The sequence below is a fragment of the Coregonus lavaretus genome, assembly GCF_964263955.1.
Source record: "Coregonus lavaretus genome assembly, chromosome: 2".
In the NCBI taxonomy this organism is placed as follows: Eukaryota; Metazoa; Chordata; class Actinopteri; order Salmoniformes; family Salmonidae; genus Coregonus; species Coregonus lavaretus.
Genome location: NC_139989.1, coordinates 63,794,949 through 63,814,465, shown reverse-complemented (window position 1 = coordinate 63,814,465; position 19,517 = coordinate 63,794,949). Strand labels below are relative to the sequence as shown.

The window sequence follows — 19,517 nt, the reverse complement described above, 5'->3', positions numbered from 1 at the left end:
CTGTAGTGTCAGTCTTACTGTAGGGTTAGTCCAACTGTAGTGTCAGTCTTCCTATAGGGTTAGTCTTACTGTAGGGTTAGTCCTACTGTAGGATTAGTCTTCCTGTAGGGTTAGTCTTCCTGTAGGGTTAGTCCTACTGTAGGGTTAGTCCTACTGTAGGGTTAGTCTTCCTGTAGGGTTAGTCCAACTGTAGTGTTAGTCACACTGTAGGGTCAGTCTTCCTGTAGGTTCAGTATTCCTGTAGTGTCAGTCTTACTGTAGGCTTAGTCTTACTGTAGGCTTAGTCTTACTGTAGGCTTAGTCTTACTGTAGGGTTAGTCTTCCTGTAGGGCTAGTCTTACTGTAGGGTTAGTCTTACTGTAGGGTTAGTCTTACTGTAGGGTTAGTCTAACTGTAGGGTTAGTCTAACTGTAGGGTTAGTCTAACTGTAGGGTTAGTATTACTGTAGGGTTAGTCTTCCTGTAGGGTTAGTCTTACTGTATGGTTAGTCTTACTGTAGGGTTAGTCTTACTGTAGGCTTAGTCTTACTGTAGGGCTAGTCTTACTGTAGGGTTAGTCTTCCTGTAGGGCTAGTCTTACTGTAGGGTTAGTCCAACTATAGTTTTAGTCCTACTGTAGGGTCAGTCTTCCTGTAGGGTCAGTCTTCCTGTAGGGTTAGTCTTACTGTAGGGTTAGTCTTCCTGTAGGGTTTGTCTTCCTGTAGGGTTAGTCTTCCTGTAGGGTTAGTCTTCCTGTAGGGTCAGTCTTCCTGTAGGGTTAGTCTTACTGTAGGGTTAGTCTTACTGTAGGGTTAGTCTTACTTTAGGGTTAGTCTTTCTGTAGGGTTAGTCTTCCTGTAGGGTTTGTCTTCCTGTAGGGTTAGTCTTACTGTAGGGTTAGTCTTCCTGTAGGGTTAGTCCAACAGTAGGGTTAATCTTACTGTAGGGTCAGTCCAACTGTAGGGTCAGTCTTACTGTAGGGTTAGTCTTACTGTAGGGTTAGTCTTACTGTATGGTTAGTCTTACTGTATGGTTAGTCTTACTGTAGGCTTAGTCCAACTATAGGGTTAGTCTTCCTGTAGGGTTAGTCCTACTGTAGGGTTAGTCTTACTGTAGGGTTAGTCTTACTGTAGCGTTAGTCTTACTGTAGGGTTAGTCATCCTGTAGGGTTAGTCTTACTCTAGGGTTAGTCTTACTGTAGTGTCAGTCTTACTGTAGGGTTAGTCCAACAGTAGGGTTAGTCTTCCTGTAGGGTTAGTCTTCCTGTAGGGTTAGTCCAACAGTAGGGTTAGTCTTACTGTAGGATTAGTCTTACTGTAGGGTTAGTCTTACTGTAGGGTTAGTCCAACTGTAGGGTTAGTCCAACTGTAGGGTTAGTCTTCCTGTAGGGTTAGTCCAACTGTAGGGTTAGTCCTACTGTAGGGTTAGTCTTACTGTAGGGTTAGTCTTACTGTAGCGTTAGTCTTACTGTAGGGTTAGTCATCCTGTAGGGTTAGTCTTACTCGAGGGTTAGTCTTACTGTAGGGTTAGTCCAACAGTAGGGTTAGTCTTCCTGTAGGGTTAGTCTTCCTGTAGGGTTAGTCCAACAGTAGGTTTAGTCTTACTGTAGGGTCAGTCCTACTGTAGGGTCAGTCCTACTGTAGGGTCAGTCTTACTGTATGGTTAGTCTTACTGTAGGGTTAGTCTTACTGTAGCGTTAGTCTTACTGTAGGGTTAGTCTTACTGTAGGGTTAATCCAACTATAGGGTTATTCCTACTTTAGTGTTAGTCGTATTGTAGGGTCAGTCCAACTGTAGGGTTAGTCTTACTGTAGGGTTAGTCATCCTGTAGGGTTAGTCTTACTCTAGGGTTAGTCTTACTGTAGTGTCAGTCTTACTGTAGGGTTAGTCCAACAGTAGGGTTAGTCTTCCTGTAGGGTTAGTCTTCCTGTAGGGTTAGTCCAACAGTAGGGTTAGTCTTACTGTAGGGTTAGTCTTACTGTAGGGTTAGTCTTACTGTAGGGTTAGTCCAACTGTAGGGTTAGTCCAACTGTAGGGTTAGTCTTCCTGTAGGGTTAGTCCAACTGTAGGGTTAGTCCTACTGTAGGGTTAGTCTTACTGTAGGGTTAGTCTTACTGTAGCGTTAGTCTTACTGTAGGGTTAGTCATCCTGTAGGGTTAGTCTTACTCGAGGGTTAGTCTTACTGTAGGGTTAGTCCAACAGTAGGGTTAGTCTTCCTGTAGGGTTAGTCTTCCTGTAGGGTTAGTCCAACAGTAGGTTTAGTCTTACTGTAGGGTTAGTCCTACTGTAGGGTCAGTCCTACTGTAGGGTCAGTCCTACTGTAGGGTCAGTCTTACTGTATGGTTAGTCTTACTGTAGGGTTAGTCTTACTGTAGCGTTAGTCTTACTGTAGGGTTAGTCTTACTGTAGGGTTAATCCAACTATAGGGTTATTCCTACTTTAGTGTTAGTCGTATTGTAGGGTCAGTCCAACTGTAGGGTTAGTCTTACTGTAGGGTTAGTCTTACTGTAGGGTTAGTCCAACAGTAGGTTAGTCTTCCTGTAGGGTTGGTCTTACTGTAGGGTTAGTCTTCCTGTAGGGTTAGTCTTACTGTAGGGTTAGTCTTACTGTAGGGTTAGTTCAACTGTAGTGTTAGTCGTACTGTAGGGTCAGTCGTACTGTAGGGTCAGTCCAAGTGTAGGGTCAGTCTTCCTGTAGGGTTAGTCTTCCTGTAGGGTTAGTCCTACTGTAGGGTTAGTCTTCCTGTAGGGTATCTTACTGTAGTTAGTCTTACTGTAGGGTTAGTCTTACTGTAGGGTTAGTCTTACTTTAGGGTTAGTCTTCTTGTAGGGTTAGTCTTCCTGTAGGGTTAGTCTTCCTGTAGGGTTTGTCTTCCTGTAGGGTTAGTCTTACTGTAGGGTTAGTCTTCCTGTAGGGTATCTTACTGTAGTTAGTCTTACTGTAGGGTTAGTCTTACTGTAGAGTTAGTCTTACTTTAGGGTTAGTCTTCTTGTAGGGTTAGTCTTCCTGTAGGGTTAGTCTTCCTGTAGGGTTTGTCTTCCTGTAGGGTTAGTCTTACTGTAGGGTTAGTCTTCCTGTAGGGTTAGTCCAACAGTAGGGTTAGTCTTACTGTAGGGTCAGTCCAACTGTAGGGTCAGTCTTACTGTAGGGTTAGTCTTACTGTAGGGTTAGTCTTACTGTAGGGTTAGTCTTACTGTAGGGTTAGTCTTACTGTATGGTTAGTCTTACTGTAGGGTTAGTCCAACTGTAGGGTTAGTCTTCCTGTAGGGTTAGTCTTCCTGTAGGGTTAGTCTTCCTGTAGGGTCAGTCCAACTGTAGGGTTAGTCTTCCTGTAGGGTGAGTCCAACTATAGGGTTAGTCTTCCTGTAGGGTTAGTCCTACTGTAGGGTTAGTCTTACTGTAGGGTTAGTCTTACTGTAGCGTTAGTCTTACTGTAGGGTTAGTCATCCTGTAGGGTTAGTCTTACTCTAGGGTTAGTCTTACTGTAGTGTCAGTCTTACTGTAGGGTTAGTCGAACAGTAGGCTTAGTCTTCCTGTAGGGTTAGTCTTCCTGTAGGGTTAGTCCAACAGTAGGGTTAGTCTTACTGTAGGGTCAGTCTTACTGTAGGGTTAGTCTTACTGTAGGGTTAGTCCAACTGTAGGGTTAGTCCAACTGTAGGGTTAGTCTTCCTGTAGGGTTAGTCCAACTGTAGGGTTAGTCCTACTGTAGGGTTAGTCTTACTGTAGGGTTAGTCTTACTGTAGCGTTAGTCTTACTGTAGGGTTAGTCATCCTGTAGGGTTAGTCTTACTCGAGGGTTAGTCTTACTGTAGGGTTAGTCCAACAGTAGGGTTAGTCTTCCTGTAGGGTTAGTCTTCCTGTAGGGTTAGTCCAACAGTAGGTTTAGTCTTACTGTAGGGTTAGTCCTACTGTAGGGTCAGTCCTACTGTAGGGTCAGTCCTACTGTAGGGTCAGTCTTACTGTATGGTTAGTCTTACTGTAGGGTTAGTCTTACTGTAGCGTTAGTCTTACTGTAGGGTTAGTCTTACTGTAGGGTTAATCCAACTATAGGGTTATTCCTACTTTAGTGTTAGTCGTATTGTAGGGTCAGTCCAACTGTAGGGTTAGTCTTCCTGTAGGGTTAGTCTTCCTATAGGGTTAGTCTTACTGTAGGGTTAGTCTTACTGTAGGGTTAGTCTTACTGTAGGGTTAGTCTTACTGTAGGGTTAGTCTTCCTGTAGGGTCAGTCTTACTGTAGGGTCAGTCTTACTGTAGGGTTAGTCCAACAGTACGGTTAGTCTTCCTGTAGGGTTAGTCTTACTCTAGGGTTAGTCTTACTGTAGGGTTAGTCTTACTGTAGGGTTAGTCTTACTGTAGGGTTAGTGCTACTGTAGGGTTAGTCCAACTCTAGGGTTAGTCCAACTGTAGGGTAGTCTTCCTGTAGGGTTAGTCCAACTGTAGGGTTAGTCTAACTGTAGGGTTAGTCTAACTGTAGGGTTAGTATTACTGTATGGTTAGTCTTCCTGTAGGGTTAGTCTTACTGTATGGTTAGTCTTACTGTAGGGTTAGTCTTACTGTAGGGTTAGTCTTACTGTAGGGTCAGTCCTACTGTAGGGTCAGTCTTACTGTAAGGTCAGTCTTACTGTAGGGTCAGTCTTACTGTAGGGTTAGTCTTACTGTAGGGTTAGTCTTACTGTTGGGTTAGTCTTACTGTACGGTTAGTCCAACTGTAGGGTTAGTCCTCCTGTAAGGTTAGTCCTACTGTAGGGTTAGTCTTCCTGTAGGGTTAGTCTTACTGTAGGGTCAGTCTTCCTGTAGGGTGAGTCCAACTGTAGGGTTAGTCTTCCTGTAGGGTGAGTCCAACTAAAGGGTTAGTCTTACTGTAGGGTCAGTCCAACTGTAGGGTCAGTCTTACTGTAGGGTTAGTCTTACTGTAGGGTTAGTCTTACTGTAGGGTTAGTCTTACTGTATGGTTAGTCTTACTGTAGGGTTAGTCCAACTGTAGGGTTAGTCTTCCTGTAGGGTTAGTCTTCCTGTAGGGTCAGTCCAACTGTAGGGTTAGTCTTCCTGTAGGGTGAGTCCAACTATAGGGTTAGTCTTCCTGTAGGGTTAGTCCTACTGTAGGGTTAGTCTTACTGTAGGGTTAGTCTTACTGTAGCGTTAGTCTTACTGTAGGGTTAGTCATCCTGTAGGGTTAGTCTTACTCTAGGGTTAGTCTTACTGTAGTGTCAGTCTTACTGTAGGGTTAGTCCAACAGTAGGGTTAGTCTTCCTGTAGGGTTAGTCCAACAGTAGGGTTAGTCTTACTGTAGGGTCAGTCTTACTGTAGGGTTAGTCTTACTGTAGGGTTAGTCCAACTGTAGGGTTAGTCCAACTGTAGGGTTAGTCTTCCTGTAGGGTTAGTCCAACTGTAGGGTTAGTCCTACTGTAGGGTTAGTCTTACTGTAGGGTTAGTCTTACTGTAGCGTTAGTCTTACTGTAGGGTTAGTCATCCTGTAGGGTTAGTCTTACTCAAGGGTTAGTCTTACTGTAGGGTTAGTCCAACAGTAGGGTTAGTCTTCCTGTAGGGTTAGTCTTCCTGTAGGGTTAGTCCAACAGTAGGTTTAGTCTTACTGTAGGGTTAGTCCTACTGTAGGGTCAGTCCTACTGTAGGGTCAGTCCTACTGTAGGGTCAGTCTTACTGTATGGTTAGTCTTACTGTAGGGTTAGTCTTACTGTAGCGTTAGTCTTACTGTAGGGTTAGTCTTACTGTAGGGTTAATCCAACTATAGGGTTATTCCTACTTTAGTGTTAGTCGTATTGTAGGGTCAGTCCAACTGTAGGGTTAGTCTTCCTGTAGGGTTAGTCTTCCTATAGGGTTAGTCTTACTGTAGGGTTAGTCTTACTGTAGGGTTAGTCTTACTGTAGGGTTAGTCTTACTGTAGGGTTAGTCTTCCTGTAGGGTCAGTCTTACTGTAGGGTCAGTCTTACTGTAGGGTTAGTCCAACAGTACGGTTAGTCTTCCTGTAGGGTTAGTCTTACTCTAGGGTTAGTCTTACTGTAGGGTTAGTCTTACTGTAGGGTTAGTCTTACTGTAGGGTTAGTGCTACTGTAGGGTTAGTCCAACTCTAGGGTTAGTCCAACTGTAGGGTAGTCTTCCTGTAGGGTTAGTCCAACTGTAGGGTTAGTCTAACTGTAGGGTTAGTCTAACTGTAGGGTTAGTATTACTGTATGGTTAGTCTTCCTGTAGGGTTAGTCTTACTGTATGGTTAGTCTTACTGTAGGGTTAGTCTTACTGTAGGGTTAGTCTTACTGTAGGGTCAGTCCTACTGTAGGGTCAGTCTTACTGTAGGGTCAGTCTTACTGTAGGGTCAGTCTTACTGTAGGGTTAGTCTTACTGTAGGGTTAGTCTTACTGTTGGGTTAGTCTTACTGTACGGTTAGTCCAACTGTAGGGTTAGTCCTCCTGTAAGGTTAGTTCTACTGTAGGGTTAGTCTTCCTGTAGGGTTAGTCTTACTGTAGGGTCAGTCTTCCTGTAGGGTGAGTCCAACTGTAGGGTTAGTCTTCCTGTAGGGTGAGTCCAACTAAAGGGTTATTCTTACTGTAGGGTTAGTCCAACTGTAGTGTCAGTCTTCCTATAGGGTTAGTCTTACTGTAGGGTTAGTCCTACTGTAGGATTAGTCTTCCTGTAGGGTTAGTCTTCATGTAGGGTTAGTCCTACTGTAGGGTTAGTCCTACTGTAGGGTTAGTCTTCCTGTAGGGTTAGTCCAACTGTAGTGTTAGTCACACTGTAGGGTCAGTCTTCCTGTAGGTTCAGTATTCCTGTAGTGTCAGTCTTACTGTAGGCTTAGTCTTACTGTAGGCTTAGTCTTACTGTAGGCTTAGTCTTACTGTAGGGTTAGTCTTCCTGTAGGGCTAGTCTTACTGTAGGGTTAGTCTTACTGTAGGGTTAGTCCAACTATAGTTTTAGTCCTACTGTAGGGTTAGTCTTCCTGTAGGGTTTGTCTTCCTGTAGGGTTAGTCTTCCTGTAGGGTTAGTCTTCCTGTAGGGTCAGTCTTCCTGTAGGGTTAGTCTTACTGTAGGGTTAGTCTTCCTGTAGGGTTAGTCTTCCTGTAGGGTCAGTCCAACTGTAGGGTTAGTCTTCCTGTAGGGTTAGTCCAACTATAGGGTTAGTATTCCTGTAGGGTTAGTCCTACTGTAGGGTTAGTCTTACTGTAGGGTTAGTCTTACTGTAGCGTTAGTCTTACTGTAGGGTTAGTCATCCTGTAGGGTTAGTCTTACTCTATGGTTAGTCTTACTGTAGTGTCAGTCTTATTGTAGGGTTAGTCCAACAGTAGGGTTAGTCTTCCTGTAGGGTTAGTCTTCCTGTAGGGTTAGTCCAACAGTAGGGTTAGTCTTACTGTAGGGTTAGTCTTACTGTAGGGTTAGTCTTACTGTAGGGTTAGTCCAACTGTAGGGTTAGTCCAACTGTAGGGTTAGTCTTCCTGTAGGGTTAGTCTTACTGTAGGGTTAGTCTTCCTGTAGGGTCAGTCTTACTGTAGGGTCAGTCTTACTGTAGGGTTAGTCCAACAGTAGGGTTAGTCTTCCTGTAGGGTTAGTCTTCCTGTAGGGCTAGTCTTACTGTAGGGTTAGTCTTACTGTAGGGTTAGTCTTACTGTAGGGTTAGTCTAACTGTAGGGTTAGTCTAACTGTAGGGTTAGTATTACTGTATGGTTAGTCTTACTGTAGGGTTAGTCTTACTGTAGGCTTAGTCTTACTGTAGGCTTAGTCTTACTGTAGGGTTAGTCTTCCTGTAGGGCTAGTCTTACTGTAGGGTTAGTCCAACTATAGTTTTAGTCCTACTGTAGGGTCAGACTTCCTGTAGGGTCAGTCTTCATGTAGGGTTAGTCTTACTGTAGGGTTAGTCTTCCTGTAGGGTTTGTCTTCCTGTAGGGTTAGTCTTCCTGTAGGGTTAGTCTTCCTGTAGGGTCAGTCTTCCTGTAGGGTTAGTCTTACTGTAGGGTTAGTCTTACTGTAGGGTTAGTCTTACTTTAGGGTTAGTCTTCCTGTAGGGTTAGTCTTCCTGTAGGGTTTGTCTTCCTGTAGGGTTAGTCTTACTGTAGGGTTAGTCTTCCTGTAGGGTTAGTCCAACAGTAGGGTTAGTCTTACTGTAGGGTCAGTCCAACTGTAGGGTCAGTCTTACTGTAGGGTTAGTCTTACTGTAGGGTTAGTCTTACTGTAGGGTTAGTCTTACTGTATGGTTAGTCTTACTGTAGGCTTAGTCCAACTGTAGGGTTAGTCTTCCTGTAGGGTTAGTCTTCCTGTAGGGTCAGTCCAACTGTAGGGTTAGTCTTCCTGTAGGGTGAGTCCAACTATAGGGTTAGTCTTCCTGTAGGGTTAGTCCTACTGTAGGGTTAGTCTTACTGTAGGGTTAGTCTTACTGTAGCGTGAGTCTTACTGTAGGGTTAGTCATCCTGTAGGGTTAGTCTTACTCTAGGGTTAGTCTTACTGTAGTGTCAGTCTTACTGTAGGGTTAGTCCAACAGTAGGGTTAGTCTTCCTGTAGGGTTAGTCTTACTGTATGGTTAGTCTTACTTTAGGGTTAGTCTTACTGTAGGCTTAGTCTTACTGTAGGCTTAGTCTTACTGTAGGGTTAGTCTTCCTGTAGGGCTAGTCTTACTGTAGGGTTAGTCCAACTATAGTTTTAGTCCTACTGTAGGGTCAGTCTTCCTGTAGGGTCAGTCTTCCTGTAGGGTTAGTCTTACTGTAGGGTTAGTCTTCCTGTAGGGTTTGTCTTCCTGTAGGGTTAGTCTTCCTGTAGGGTTAGTCTTCCTGTAGGGTCAGTCTTCCTGTAGGGTTAGTCTTACTGTAGGGTTAGTCTTCCTGTAGGGTTAGTCTTCCTGTAGGGTCAGTCCAACTGTAGGGTTAGTCTTCCTGTAGGGTGAGTCCAACTATAGGGTTAGTCTTCCTGTAGGGTTAGTCCTACTGTAGGGTTAGTCTTACTGTAGCGTTAGTCTTACTGTAGGGTTAGTCATCCTGTAGGGTTAGTCTTACTCTAGGGTTAGTCTTACTGTAGTGTCAGTCTTACTGTAGGGTTAGTCCAACAGTAGGGTTAGTCTTCCTGTAGGGTTAGTCATCCTGTAGGGTTAGTCCAACAGTAGGGTTAGTCTTACTGTAGGGTTAGTCTTACTGTAGGGTTAGTCCAACTGTAGGGTTAGTCTTCCTGTAGGGTTAGTCCAACTGTAGGGTTAGTCCTACTGTAGGGTTAGTCTTACTGTAGGGTTAGTCTTACTGTAGCGTTAGTCTTACTGTAGGGTTAGTCATCCTGTAGGGTTAGTCTTACTCGAGGGTTAGTCTTACTGTAGGGTTAGTCCAACAGTAGGGTTAGTCTTCCTGTAGGGTTAGTCTTCCTGTAGGGTTAGTCCAACAGTAGGTTTAGTCTTACTGTAGGGTTAGTCCTACTGTAGGGTCAGTCCTACTGTAGGGTCAGTCCTACTGTACGGTCAGTCTTACTGTATGGTTAGTCTTACTGTAGGGTTAGTCTTACTGTAGCGTTAGTCTTACTGTAGGGTTAGTCTTACTGTAGGGTTAGTCTTACTGTAGGGTTAGTTCAACTGTAGTGTTAGTCGTACTGTAGGGTCAGTCGTACTGTAGGGTCAGTCCAAGTGTAGGGTCAGTCTTCCTGTAGGGTTAGTCTTCCTGTAGGGTTAGTCCTACTGTAGGGTTAGTCTTCCTGTAGGGTATCTTACTGTAGTTAGTCTTACTGTAGGGTTAGTCTTACTGTAGGGTTAGTCTTACTTTAGGGTTAGTCTTCCTGTAGGGTTAGTCTTCCTGTAGGGTTAGTCTTCCTGTAGGGTTTGTCTTCCTGTAGGGTTAGTCTTACTGTAGGGTTAGTCTTCCTGTAGGGTTAGTCCAACAGTAGGGTTAGTCTTACTGTTGGGTCAGTCCAACTGTAGGGTCAGTCTTACTGTAGGGTTAGTCTTACTGTAGGGTTAGTTTTACTGTAGGGTTAGTCTTACTGTAGGGTTAGTCTTACTGTATGGTTAGTCTTACTGTAGGGTTAGTCCAACTGTAGGGTTAGTCTTCCTGTAGGGTTAGTCTTCCTGTAGGGTTAGTCTTCCTGTAGGGTCAGTCCAACTGTAGGGTTAGTCTTCCTGTAGGGTGAGTCCAACTATAGGGTTAGTCTTCCTGTAGGGTTAGTCCTACTGTAGGGTTAGTCTTACTGTAGGGTTAGTCTTACTGTAGCGTTAGTCTTACTGTAGGGTTAGTCATCCTGTAGGGTTAGTCTTACTCTAGGGTTAGTCTTACTGTAGTGTCAGTCTTACTGTAGGGTTAGTCCAACAGTAGGGTTAGTCTTCCTGTAGGGTTAGTCTTCCTGTAGGGTTAGTCCAACAGTAGGGTTAGTCTTACTGTAGGGTTAGTCTTACTGTAGGGTTAGTCTTACTGTAGGGTTAGTCCAACTGTAGGGTTAGTCCAACTGTAGGGTTAGTCTTCCTGTAGGGTTAGTCCAACTGTAGGGTTAGTCCTACTGTAGGGTTAGTCTTACTGTAGGGTTAGTCTTACTGTAGCGTTAGTCTTACTGTAGGGTTAGTCATCCTGTAGGGTTAGTCTTACTCGAGGGTTAGTCTTACTGTAGGGTTAGTCTTCCTGTAGGGTTAGTCTTCCTGTAGGGTTAGTCTTCCTGTAGGGTTAGTCCAACAGTAGGTTTAGTCTTACTGTAGGGTTAGTCCTACTGTAGGGTCAGTCCTACTGTAGGGTCAGTCCTACTGTAGGGTCAGTCTTACTGTATGGTTAGTCTTACTGTAGGGTTAGTCTTACTGTAGCGTTAGTCTTACTGTAGGGTTAGTCTTACTGTAGGGTTAATCCAACTATAGGGTTATTCCTACTTTAGTGTTAGTCGTATTGTAGGGTCAGTCCAACTGTAGGGTTAGTCTTCCTGTAGGGTTAGTCTTCCTATAGGGTTAGTCTTACTGTAGGGTTAGTCTTACTGTAGGGTTAGTCTTACTGTAGGGTTAGTCTTCCTGTAGGGTCAGTCTTACTGTAGGGTCAGTCTTACTGTAGGGTTAGTCCAACAGTAGGGTTAGTCTTCCTGTAGGGTTAGTCTTACTCTAGGGTTAGTCTTACTGTAGGGTTAGTCTTACTGTAGGGTTAGTCTTACTGTAGGGTTAGTGCTACTGTAGGGTTAGTCCAACTGTAGGGTTAGTCCAACTGTAGGGTAGTCTTCCTGTAGGGTTAGTCCAACTGTAGGGTTAGTCTAACTGTAGGGTTAGTCTAACTGTAGGGTTAGTCTTACTGTATGGTTAGTCTTCCTGTAGGGTTAGTCTTACTGTATGGTTAGTCTTACTGTAGGGTTAGTCTTACTGTAGGGTCAGTCCTACTGTAGGGTCAGTCTTACTGTAGGGTTAGTCTTACTGTAGGGTTAGTCTTACTGTAGGGTTAGTCTTACTGTAGGGTTAGTCTTCCTGTATGGCTAGTCTTACTGTAGGGTTAGTCTTACTGTAGGGTTAGTCTTACTGTAGGGTTAGTCTAACTGTAGGGTTAGTCTAACTGTAGGGTTAGTATTACTGTAGGGTTAGTCTTCCTGTAGGGTTAGTCTTACTGTATGGTTAGTCTTACTGTAGGGTTAGTCTTACTGTAGGCTTAGTCTTACTGTAGGCTTAGTCTTACTGTAGGGTTAGTCTTCCTGTAGGGCTAGTCTTACTGTAGGGTTAGTCCTACTGTAGGGTCAGTCTCCCTGTAGGGTCAGTCTTCCTGTAGGGTTAGTCTTACTGTAGGGTTAGTCTTCCTGTAGGGTTTGTCTTCCTGTAGGGTTAGTCTTCCTGTAGGGTTAGTCTTCCTGTAGGGTCAGTCTTCCTGTAGGGTTAGTCTTACTGTAGGGTTAGTCTTACTGTAGGGTTAGTCTTACTTTAGGGTTAGTCTTCCTGTAGGGTTAGTCTTCCTGTAGGGTTTGTCTTCCTGTAGGGTTAGTCTTACTGTAGGGTTAGTCTTCCTGTAGGGTTAGTCCAACAGTAGGGTTAGTCTTACTGTAGGGTCAGTCCAACTGTAGGGTTAGTCTTACTGTAGGGTTAGTCTTACTGTAGGGTTAGTCTTACTGTAGGGTTAGTCTTACTGTATGGTTAGTCTTACTGTAGGCTTAGTCCAACTGTAGGGTTAGTCTTCCTGTAGGGTTAGTCTTCCTGTAGGGTTAGTCTTCCTGTAGGGTCAGTCCAACTGTAGGGTTAGTCTTCCTGTAGGGTGAGTCCAACTATAGGGTTAGTCTTCCTGTAGGGTTAGTCCTACTGTAGGGTTAGTCTTACTGTAGGGTTAGTCTTACTGTAGCGTGAGTCTTACTGTAGGGTTAGTCATCCTGTAGGGTTAGTCTTACTCTAGGGTTAGTCTTACTGTAGTGTCAGTCTTACTGTAGGGTTAGTCCAACAGTAGGGTTAGTCTTCCTGTAGGGTTAGTCTTACTGTATGGTTAGTCTTACTGTAGGGTTAGTCTTACTGTAGGCTTAGTCTTACTGTAGGGTTAGTCTTCCTGTAGGGCTAGTCTTACTGTAGGGTTAGTCCAACTATAGTTTTAGTCCTACTGTAGGGTCAGTCTTCCTGTAGGGTCAGTCTTCCTGTAGGGTTAGTCTTACTGTAGGGTTAGTCTTCCTGTAGGGTTTGTCTTCCTGTAGGGTTAGTCTTCCTGTAGGGTTAGTCTTCCTGTAGGGTCAGTCTTCCTGTAGGGTTAGTCTTACTGTAGGGTTAGTCTTCCTGTAGGGTTAGTCTTCCTGTAGGGTCAGTCCAACTGTAGGGTTAGTCTTCCTGTAGGGTGAGTCCAACTATAGGGTTAGTCTTCCTGTAGGGTTAGTCCTACTGTAGGGTTAGTCTTACTGTAGGGTTAGTCTTACTGTAGCGTTAGTCTTACTGTAGGGTTAGTCATCCTGTAGGGTTAGTCTTACTCTAGGGTTAGTCTTACTGTAGTGTCAGTCTTACTGTAGGGTTAGTCCAACAGTAGGGTTAGTCTTCCTGTAGGGTTAGTCTTCCTGTAGGGTTAGTCCAACAGTAGGGTTAGTCTTACTGTAGGGTTAGTCTTACTGTAGGGTTAGTCTTACTGTAGGGTTAGTCCAACTGTAGGGTTAGTCCAACTGTAGGGTTAGTCTTCCTGTAGGGTTAGTCCAACTGTAGGGTTAGTCCTACTGTAGGGTTAGTCTTACTGTAGGGTTAGTCTTACTGTAGCGTTAGTCTTACTGTAGGGTTAGTCTTACTGTAGGGTTAGTGCTACTGTAGGGTTAGTCCAACTGTAGGGTTAGTCCAACTGTAGGGTAGTCTTCCTGTAGGGTTAGTCCAACTGTAGGGTTAGTCTAACTGTAGGGTTAGTCTAACTGTAGGGTTAGTCTTACTGTATGGTTAGTCTTCCTGTAGGGTTAGTCTTACTGTATGGTTAGTCTTACTGTAGGGTTAGTCTTACTGTAGGGTTAGTCTTACTGTAGGGTCAGTCCTACTGTAGGGTCAGTCTTACTGTAGGGTCAGTCTTACTGTAGGGTTAGTCTTACTGTAGGGTTAGTCTTACTGTAGGGTTAGTCTTACTGTAGGGTTAGTCTTCCTGTATGGCTAGTCTTACTGTAGGGTTAGTCTTACTGTAGGGTTAGTCTTACTGTAGGGTTAGTCTAACTGTAGGGTTAGTCTAACTGTAGGGTTAGTATTACTGTAGGGTTAGTCTTCCTGTAGGGTTAGTCTTACTGTATGGTTAGTCTTACTGTAGGGTTAGTCTTACTGTAGGCTTAGTCTTACTGTAGGCTTAGTCTTACTGTAGGGTTAGTCTTCCTGTAGGGCTAGTCTTACTGTAGGGTTAGTCCAACTATAGTTTTAGTCCTACTGTAGGGTCAGTCTCCCTGTAGGGTCAGTCTTCCTGTAGGGTTAGTCTTACTGTAGGGTTAGTCTTCCTGTAGGGTTTGTCTTCCTGTAGGGTTAGTCTTCCTGTAGGGTTAGTCTTCCTGTAGGGTCAGTCTTCCTGTAGGGTTAGTCTTACTGTAGGGTTAGTCTTACTGTAGGGTTAGTCTTACTTTAGGGTTAGTCTTCCTGTAGGGTTAGTCTTCCTGTAGGGTTTGTCTTCCTGTAGGGTTAGTCTTCCTGTAGGGTTAGTCCAACAGTAGGGTTAGTCTTACTGTAGGGTCAGTCCAACTGTAGGGTTAGTCTTACTGTAGGGTTAGTCTTACTGTATGGTTAGTCTTACTGTAGGGTTAGTCTTACTGTATGGTTAGTCTTACTGTAGGCTTAGTCCAACTGTAGGGTTAGTCTTCCTGTAGGGTTAGTCTTCCTGTAGGGTTAGTCTTCCTGTAGGGTCAGTCCAACTGTAGGGTTAGTCTTCCTGTAGGGTGAGTCCAACTATAGGGTTAGTCTTCCTGTAGGGTTAGTCCTACTGTAGGGTTAGTCTTACTGTAGGGTTAGTCTTACTGTAGTGTGAGTCTTACTGTAGGGTTAGTCATCCTGTAGGGTTAGTCTTACTCTAGGGTTAGTCTTACTGTAGTGTCAGTCTTACTGTAGGGTTAGTCCAACAGTAGGGTTAGTCTTCCTGTAGGGTTAGTCTTACTGTATGGTTAGTCTTACTGTAGGGTTAGTCTTACTGTAGGCTTAGTCTTACTGTAGGGTTAGTCTTCCTGTAGGGCTAGTCTTACTGTAGGGTTAGTCCAACTATAGTTTTAGTCCTACTGTAGGGTCAGTCTTCCTGTAGGGTCAGTCTTCCTGTAGGGTTAGTCTTACTGTAGGGTTAGTCTTCCTGTAGGGTTTGTCTTCCTGTAGGGTTAGTCTTCCTGTAGGGTTAGTCTTCCTGTAGGGTCAGTCTTCCTGTAGGGTTAGTCTTACTGTAGGGTTAGTCTTCCTGTAGGGTTAGTCTTCCTGTAGGGTCAGTCCAACTGTAGGGTTAGTCTTCCTGTAGGGTGAGTCCAACTATAGGGTTAGTCTTCCTGTAGGGTTAGTCCTACTGTAGGGTTAGTCTTACTGTAGGGTTAGTCTTACTGTAGCGTTAGTCTTACTGTAGGGTTAGTCATCCTGTAGGGTTAGTCTTACTCTAGGGTTAGTCTTACTGTAGTGTCAGTCTTACTGTAGGGTTAGTCCAACAGTAGGGTTAGTCTTCCTGTAGGGTTAGTCTTCCTGTAGGGTTAGTCCAACAGTAGGGTTAGTCTTACTGTAGGGTTAGTCTTACTGTAGGGTTAGTCTTACTGTAGGGTTAGTCCAACTGTAGGGTTAGTCCAACTGTAGGGTTAGTCTTCCTGTAGGGTTAGTCCAACTGTAGGGTTAGTCCTACTGTAGGGTTAGTCTTACTGTAGGGTTAGTCTTACTGTAGCGTTAGTCTTACTGTAGGGTTAGTCATCCTGTAGGGTCAGTCCTACTGTAGGGTCAGTCTTACTGTATGGTTAGTCTTACTGTAGGGTTAGTCTTACTGTAGCGTTAGTCTTACTGTAGGGTTAGTCTTACTGTAGGGTTAATCCAACTATAGGGTTATTCCTACTTTAGTGTTAGTCGTATTGTAGGGTCAGTCCAACTGTAGGGTTAGTCTTCCTGTAGGGTTAGTCTTCCTATAGGGTTAGTCTTACTGTAGGGTTAGTCTTACTGTAGGGTTAGTCTTCCTGTGGGGTCAGTCTTACTGTAGGGTCAGTCTTACTGTAGGGTTAGTCCAACAGTAGGGTTAGTCTTCCTGTAGGGTTAGTCTTACTCTAGGGTTAGTCTTACTGTAGGGTTAGTCTTACTGTAGGGTTAGTCTTACTGTAGGGTTAGTGCTACTGTAGGGTTAGTCCAACTGTAGGGTTAGTCCAACTGTAGGGTAGTCTTCCTGTAGGGTTAGTCCAACTGTAGGGTTAGTCTAACTGTAGGGTTAGTCTAACTGTAGGGTTAGTCTTACTGTATGGTTAGTCTTCCTGTAGGGTTAGTCTTACTGTAGGGTTAGTCTTACTGTAGGGTTAGTCTTACTGTAGGGTTAGTCTTACTGTAGGGTCAGTCCTACTGTAGGGTCAGTCTTACTGTAGGGTTAGTCTTACTGTAGGGTTAGTCTTACTGTAGGGTTAGTCTTACTGTAGGGTTAGTCTTACTGTAGGGTTAGTCTTACTGTAGGGTTAGTCTTCCTGTACGGTTAGTCCAACTGTAGGGTTAGTCCTCCTGTAAGGTTAGTCCTACTGTAGGGTTAGTCTTCCTGTAGGGTTAGTCTTACTGTAGGGTCAGTCTTCCTGTAGGGTGAGTCCAACTGTAGGGTTAGTCTTCCTGTAGGGTGAGTCCAACTAAAGGGTTATTCTTACTGTAGGGTTAGTCCAACTGTAGTGTCAGTCTTACTGTAGTGTCAGTCTTACTGTAGGGTTAGTCCAACTGTAGTGTCAGTCTTCCTATAGGGTTAGTCTTACTGTAGGGTTAGTCCTACTGTAGGATTAGTCTTCCTGTAGGGTTAGTCTTCCTGTAGGGTTAGTCCTACTGTAGGGTTAGTCCTACTGTAGGGTTAGTCTTCCTGTAGGGTTAGTCCAACTGTAGTGTTAGTCACACTGTAGGGTCAGTCTTCCTGTAGGTTCAGTATTCCTGTAGTGTCAGTCTTACTGTAGGCTTAGTCTTACTGTAGGCTTAGTCTTACTGTAGGCTTAGTCTTACTGTAGGGTTAGTCTTCCTGTAGGGCTAGTCTTACTGTAGGGCTAGTCTTACTGTAGGGTTAGTCTTACTGTAGGGTTAGTCTAACTGTAGGGTTAGTCTAACTGTAGGGTTAGTATTACTGTAGGGTTAGTCTTCCTGTAGGGTTAGTCTTACTGTATGGTTAGTCTTACTGTAGGGTTAGTCTTACTGTAGGCTTAGTCTTACTGTAGGCTTAGTCTTACTGTAGGGTTAGTCTTCCTGTAGGGCTAGTCTTACTGTAGGGTTAGTCCAACTATAGTTTTAGTCCTACTGTAGGGTCAGTCTTCCTGTAGGGTCAGTCTTCCTGTAGGGTTAGTCTTACTGTAGGCTTAGTCCAACTGTAGGGTTAGTCTTCCTGTAGGGTTAGTCTTCCTGTAGGGTTAGTCTTCCTGTAGGGTCAGTCCAACTGTAGGGTTAGTCTTCCTGTAGGGTGAGTCCAACTATAGGGTTAGTCTTCCTGTAGGGTTAGTCCTACTGTAGGGTTAGTCTTACTGTAGGGTTAGTCTTACTGTAGCGTGAGTCTTACTGTAGGGTTAGTCATCCTGTAGGGTTAGTCTTACTCTAGGGTTAGTCTTACTGTAGTGTCAGTCTTACTGTAGGGTTAGTCCAACAGTAGGGTTAGTCTTCCTGTAGGGTTAGTCTTCCTGTAGGGTTAGTCCAACAGTAGGGTTAGTCTTACTGTAGGGTTAGTCTTACTGTAGGGTTAGTCGTACTGTAGGGTTAGTCTTACTGTAGGGTTAGTCTTCCTGTACGGTTAGTCCAACTGTAGGGTTAGTCCTCCTGTAAGGTTAGTCCTACTGTAGGGTTAGTCTTCCTGTAGGGTTAGTCTTACTGTAGGGTCAGTCTTCCTGTAGGGTGAGTCCAACTGTAGGGTTAGTCTTCCTGTAGGGTGAGTCCAACTAATGGGTTAGTCTTACTGTAGGGTTAGTCCTACTGTAGTGTCAGTCTTACTGTAGTGTCAGTCTTACTGTAGTGTCAGTCTTACTGTAGGGTTAGTCCAACTGTAGTGTCAGTCTTCCTATAGGGTTAGTCTTACTGTAGGGTTAGTCCTACTGTAGGGTTAGTCTTCCTGTAGGATTAGTCTTCCTGTAGGGTTAGTCTTCCTGTAGGGTTAGTCTTCCTGTAGGGTTAGTCCTACTGTAGGGTTAGTCCTACTGTAGGGTTAGTCTTCCTGTAGGGTTAGTCCAACTGTAGTGTTAGTCACACTGTAGGGTCAGTCTTCCTGTAGTGTCAGTCTTACTGTAGGCTTAGTCTTACTGTAGGCTTAGTCTTACTGTAGGATTAGTCTTACTGTAGGGTTAGTCTTCCTGTAGGGCTAGTCTTACTGTAGGGTTAGTCTTACTGTAGGGTTAGTCCAACTATAGTGTTAGTCCTACTGTAGGGTCAGTCTTCCTCTAGGGTCAGTCTTCCTGTAAGGTTAGTCTTACTGTAGGGTTAGTCTTCCTGTAGGGTTTGTCTTCCTGTAGGGTTAGTCTTCCTGTAGGGTTAGTCTTCCTGTAGGGTTAGTCTTCCTGTAGGGTTAGTCCAACTGTAGGGTTAGTCTTCCTGTAGGGTCAGTCTTCCTGTAGGGTTAGTCCTACTGTAAGGTTAGTCTTCCTGTAGGGTTAGTCTTCCTGTAGGGTCAGTCTTCCTGTAGGGTCAGTCTTCCTGTAGGGTTAGTCTTCCTGTATGGTCAATTTTACTGTAGGGTCAGTCTTTCTGTAGGGTCAGTCTTTCTGCAGGGTCAGTCTTACTGTAGGGTCAGTCTTCCTGTAGTGTCAGTCTTACTGTAGTGTTATTCTGGCGTCTTCACATGATGTTGTCCTCTGATTTTAGGGAGGAGGACATTGCCACGGTGAGGACCCACAGAAACCAGCTCTGTGATTGGCTAGGAGTACAGAAGCCCCAGCTCGTTGCCAAGGTAACCATTTGAGAACTGCTAATCAACAGATTTGGTGTGTTTTGCATGTGTGGATGGATTAATGAATAAATGATTGAATATTGTATTAGTCTAATGCCATAAGTCAGGTGCTGTTGCAGGGTAGTAGCCCATTCCTATCAGTGTTGTAATCTGAAGAACTGTGTTTGGTTGTTAGTAAGGTTGACTGTTCCTTATTAGACCCAGATGCCTGCCTTTCCTCTGCCTGCCAAACCTTGATTCACTTTACTGTGTAATTAGTCTGGAAACGAGGTATGCTCCGATAAGAGAGAACCTTTCAAAGATATGACCTTCAACTATTTATCAGAGTAATGACTTGATTTAGTTTTCTGTCTATGAAAAGAAACAACAAATGTTATCCACTTTTAGCTCCTTGACACATCTGATTAACTTCAATATTGTATTTTATTTTCGCTTTTCTTTTTTGTACTCTTCCTGTTTTCTTCCGTAGGGTCCTGTTCAGTAGGCCTGGGGGAAACTATTCTCAGCAGGAACTAAAGAACTGGAGCACAGGATCCTTCAGGATGGCATTCTGTGTGACACATCACTAAGTACAGCTGCACTTCTAAAAGGTCACAGTCTTCAGTGATATTCCAAGACCCACACACTTTGCTACAGTACATTCTAATTGGTATGCTGGTATGGTCATTAAAATGGAAAGTAGTCTGGGTCGATTTGGGATTCATCATTCCTCTCTGTCTGTCTCTCTGTATGTCTGTCTGTCTGTCTGTCTGGTTGTGGAACGTCTTTGAATGAGAATGTGGACTGAAAAAGTTATAAACGAAACAAGTCATGATCTGTCAATAAACAAACAGAAACACCATCATGATTTTCCCGTTTCCAATTTATTGACTTTTTTGGGGGGAGGAGAAGATAGAGAAACCCTGTCATGACGAACTCAATAGTCACCATTGTTTCAGAAAAACGTCCTGCACACTTTTCATAATGAGTTCAGTGCTCTTAAACAGTTTTCTCCTAGTAAGGGGAGAAATAGGACCAGGAATGAAGGAGAGAGGGGAGGGGTGGGTGACCCCGAATATAGGACCAGGAATGAAGGAGAGAGGGGAGGTGGTG

The 19,517-nt window shown here is 44.1% G+C and overlaps 1 protein-coding gene across 1 annotated transcript in view; it reads left to right on the top strand.

The window, feature by feature from the left end:
* Positions 1–19,266, top strand: part of tbcd (tubulin folding cofactor D) — a 97,277-nt gene extending 78,011 nt beyond the window's left edge. Inside the window, exons 38-39 of the mRNA XM_084179877.1 lie at positions 18,341–18,425; positions 18,895–19,266. Of these exons, the coding sequence (XP_084036003.1) occupies positions 18,341–18,425; positions 18,895–18,909 (100 nt within the window). The 3' untranslated portion in view covers positions 18,910–19,266. The remainder of the gene's footprint in view (positions 1–18,340; positions 18,426–18,894) is intronic.
* Positions 19,267–19,517: the final 251 nt, after the last annotated feature.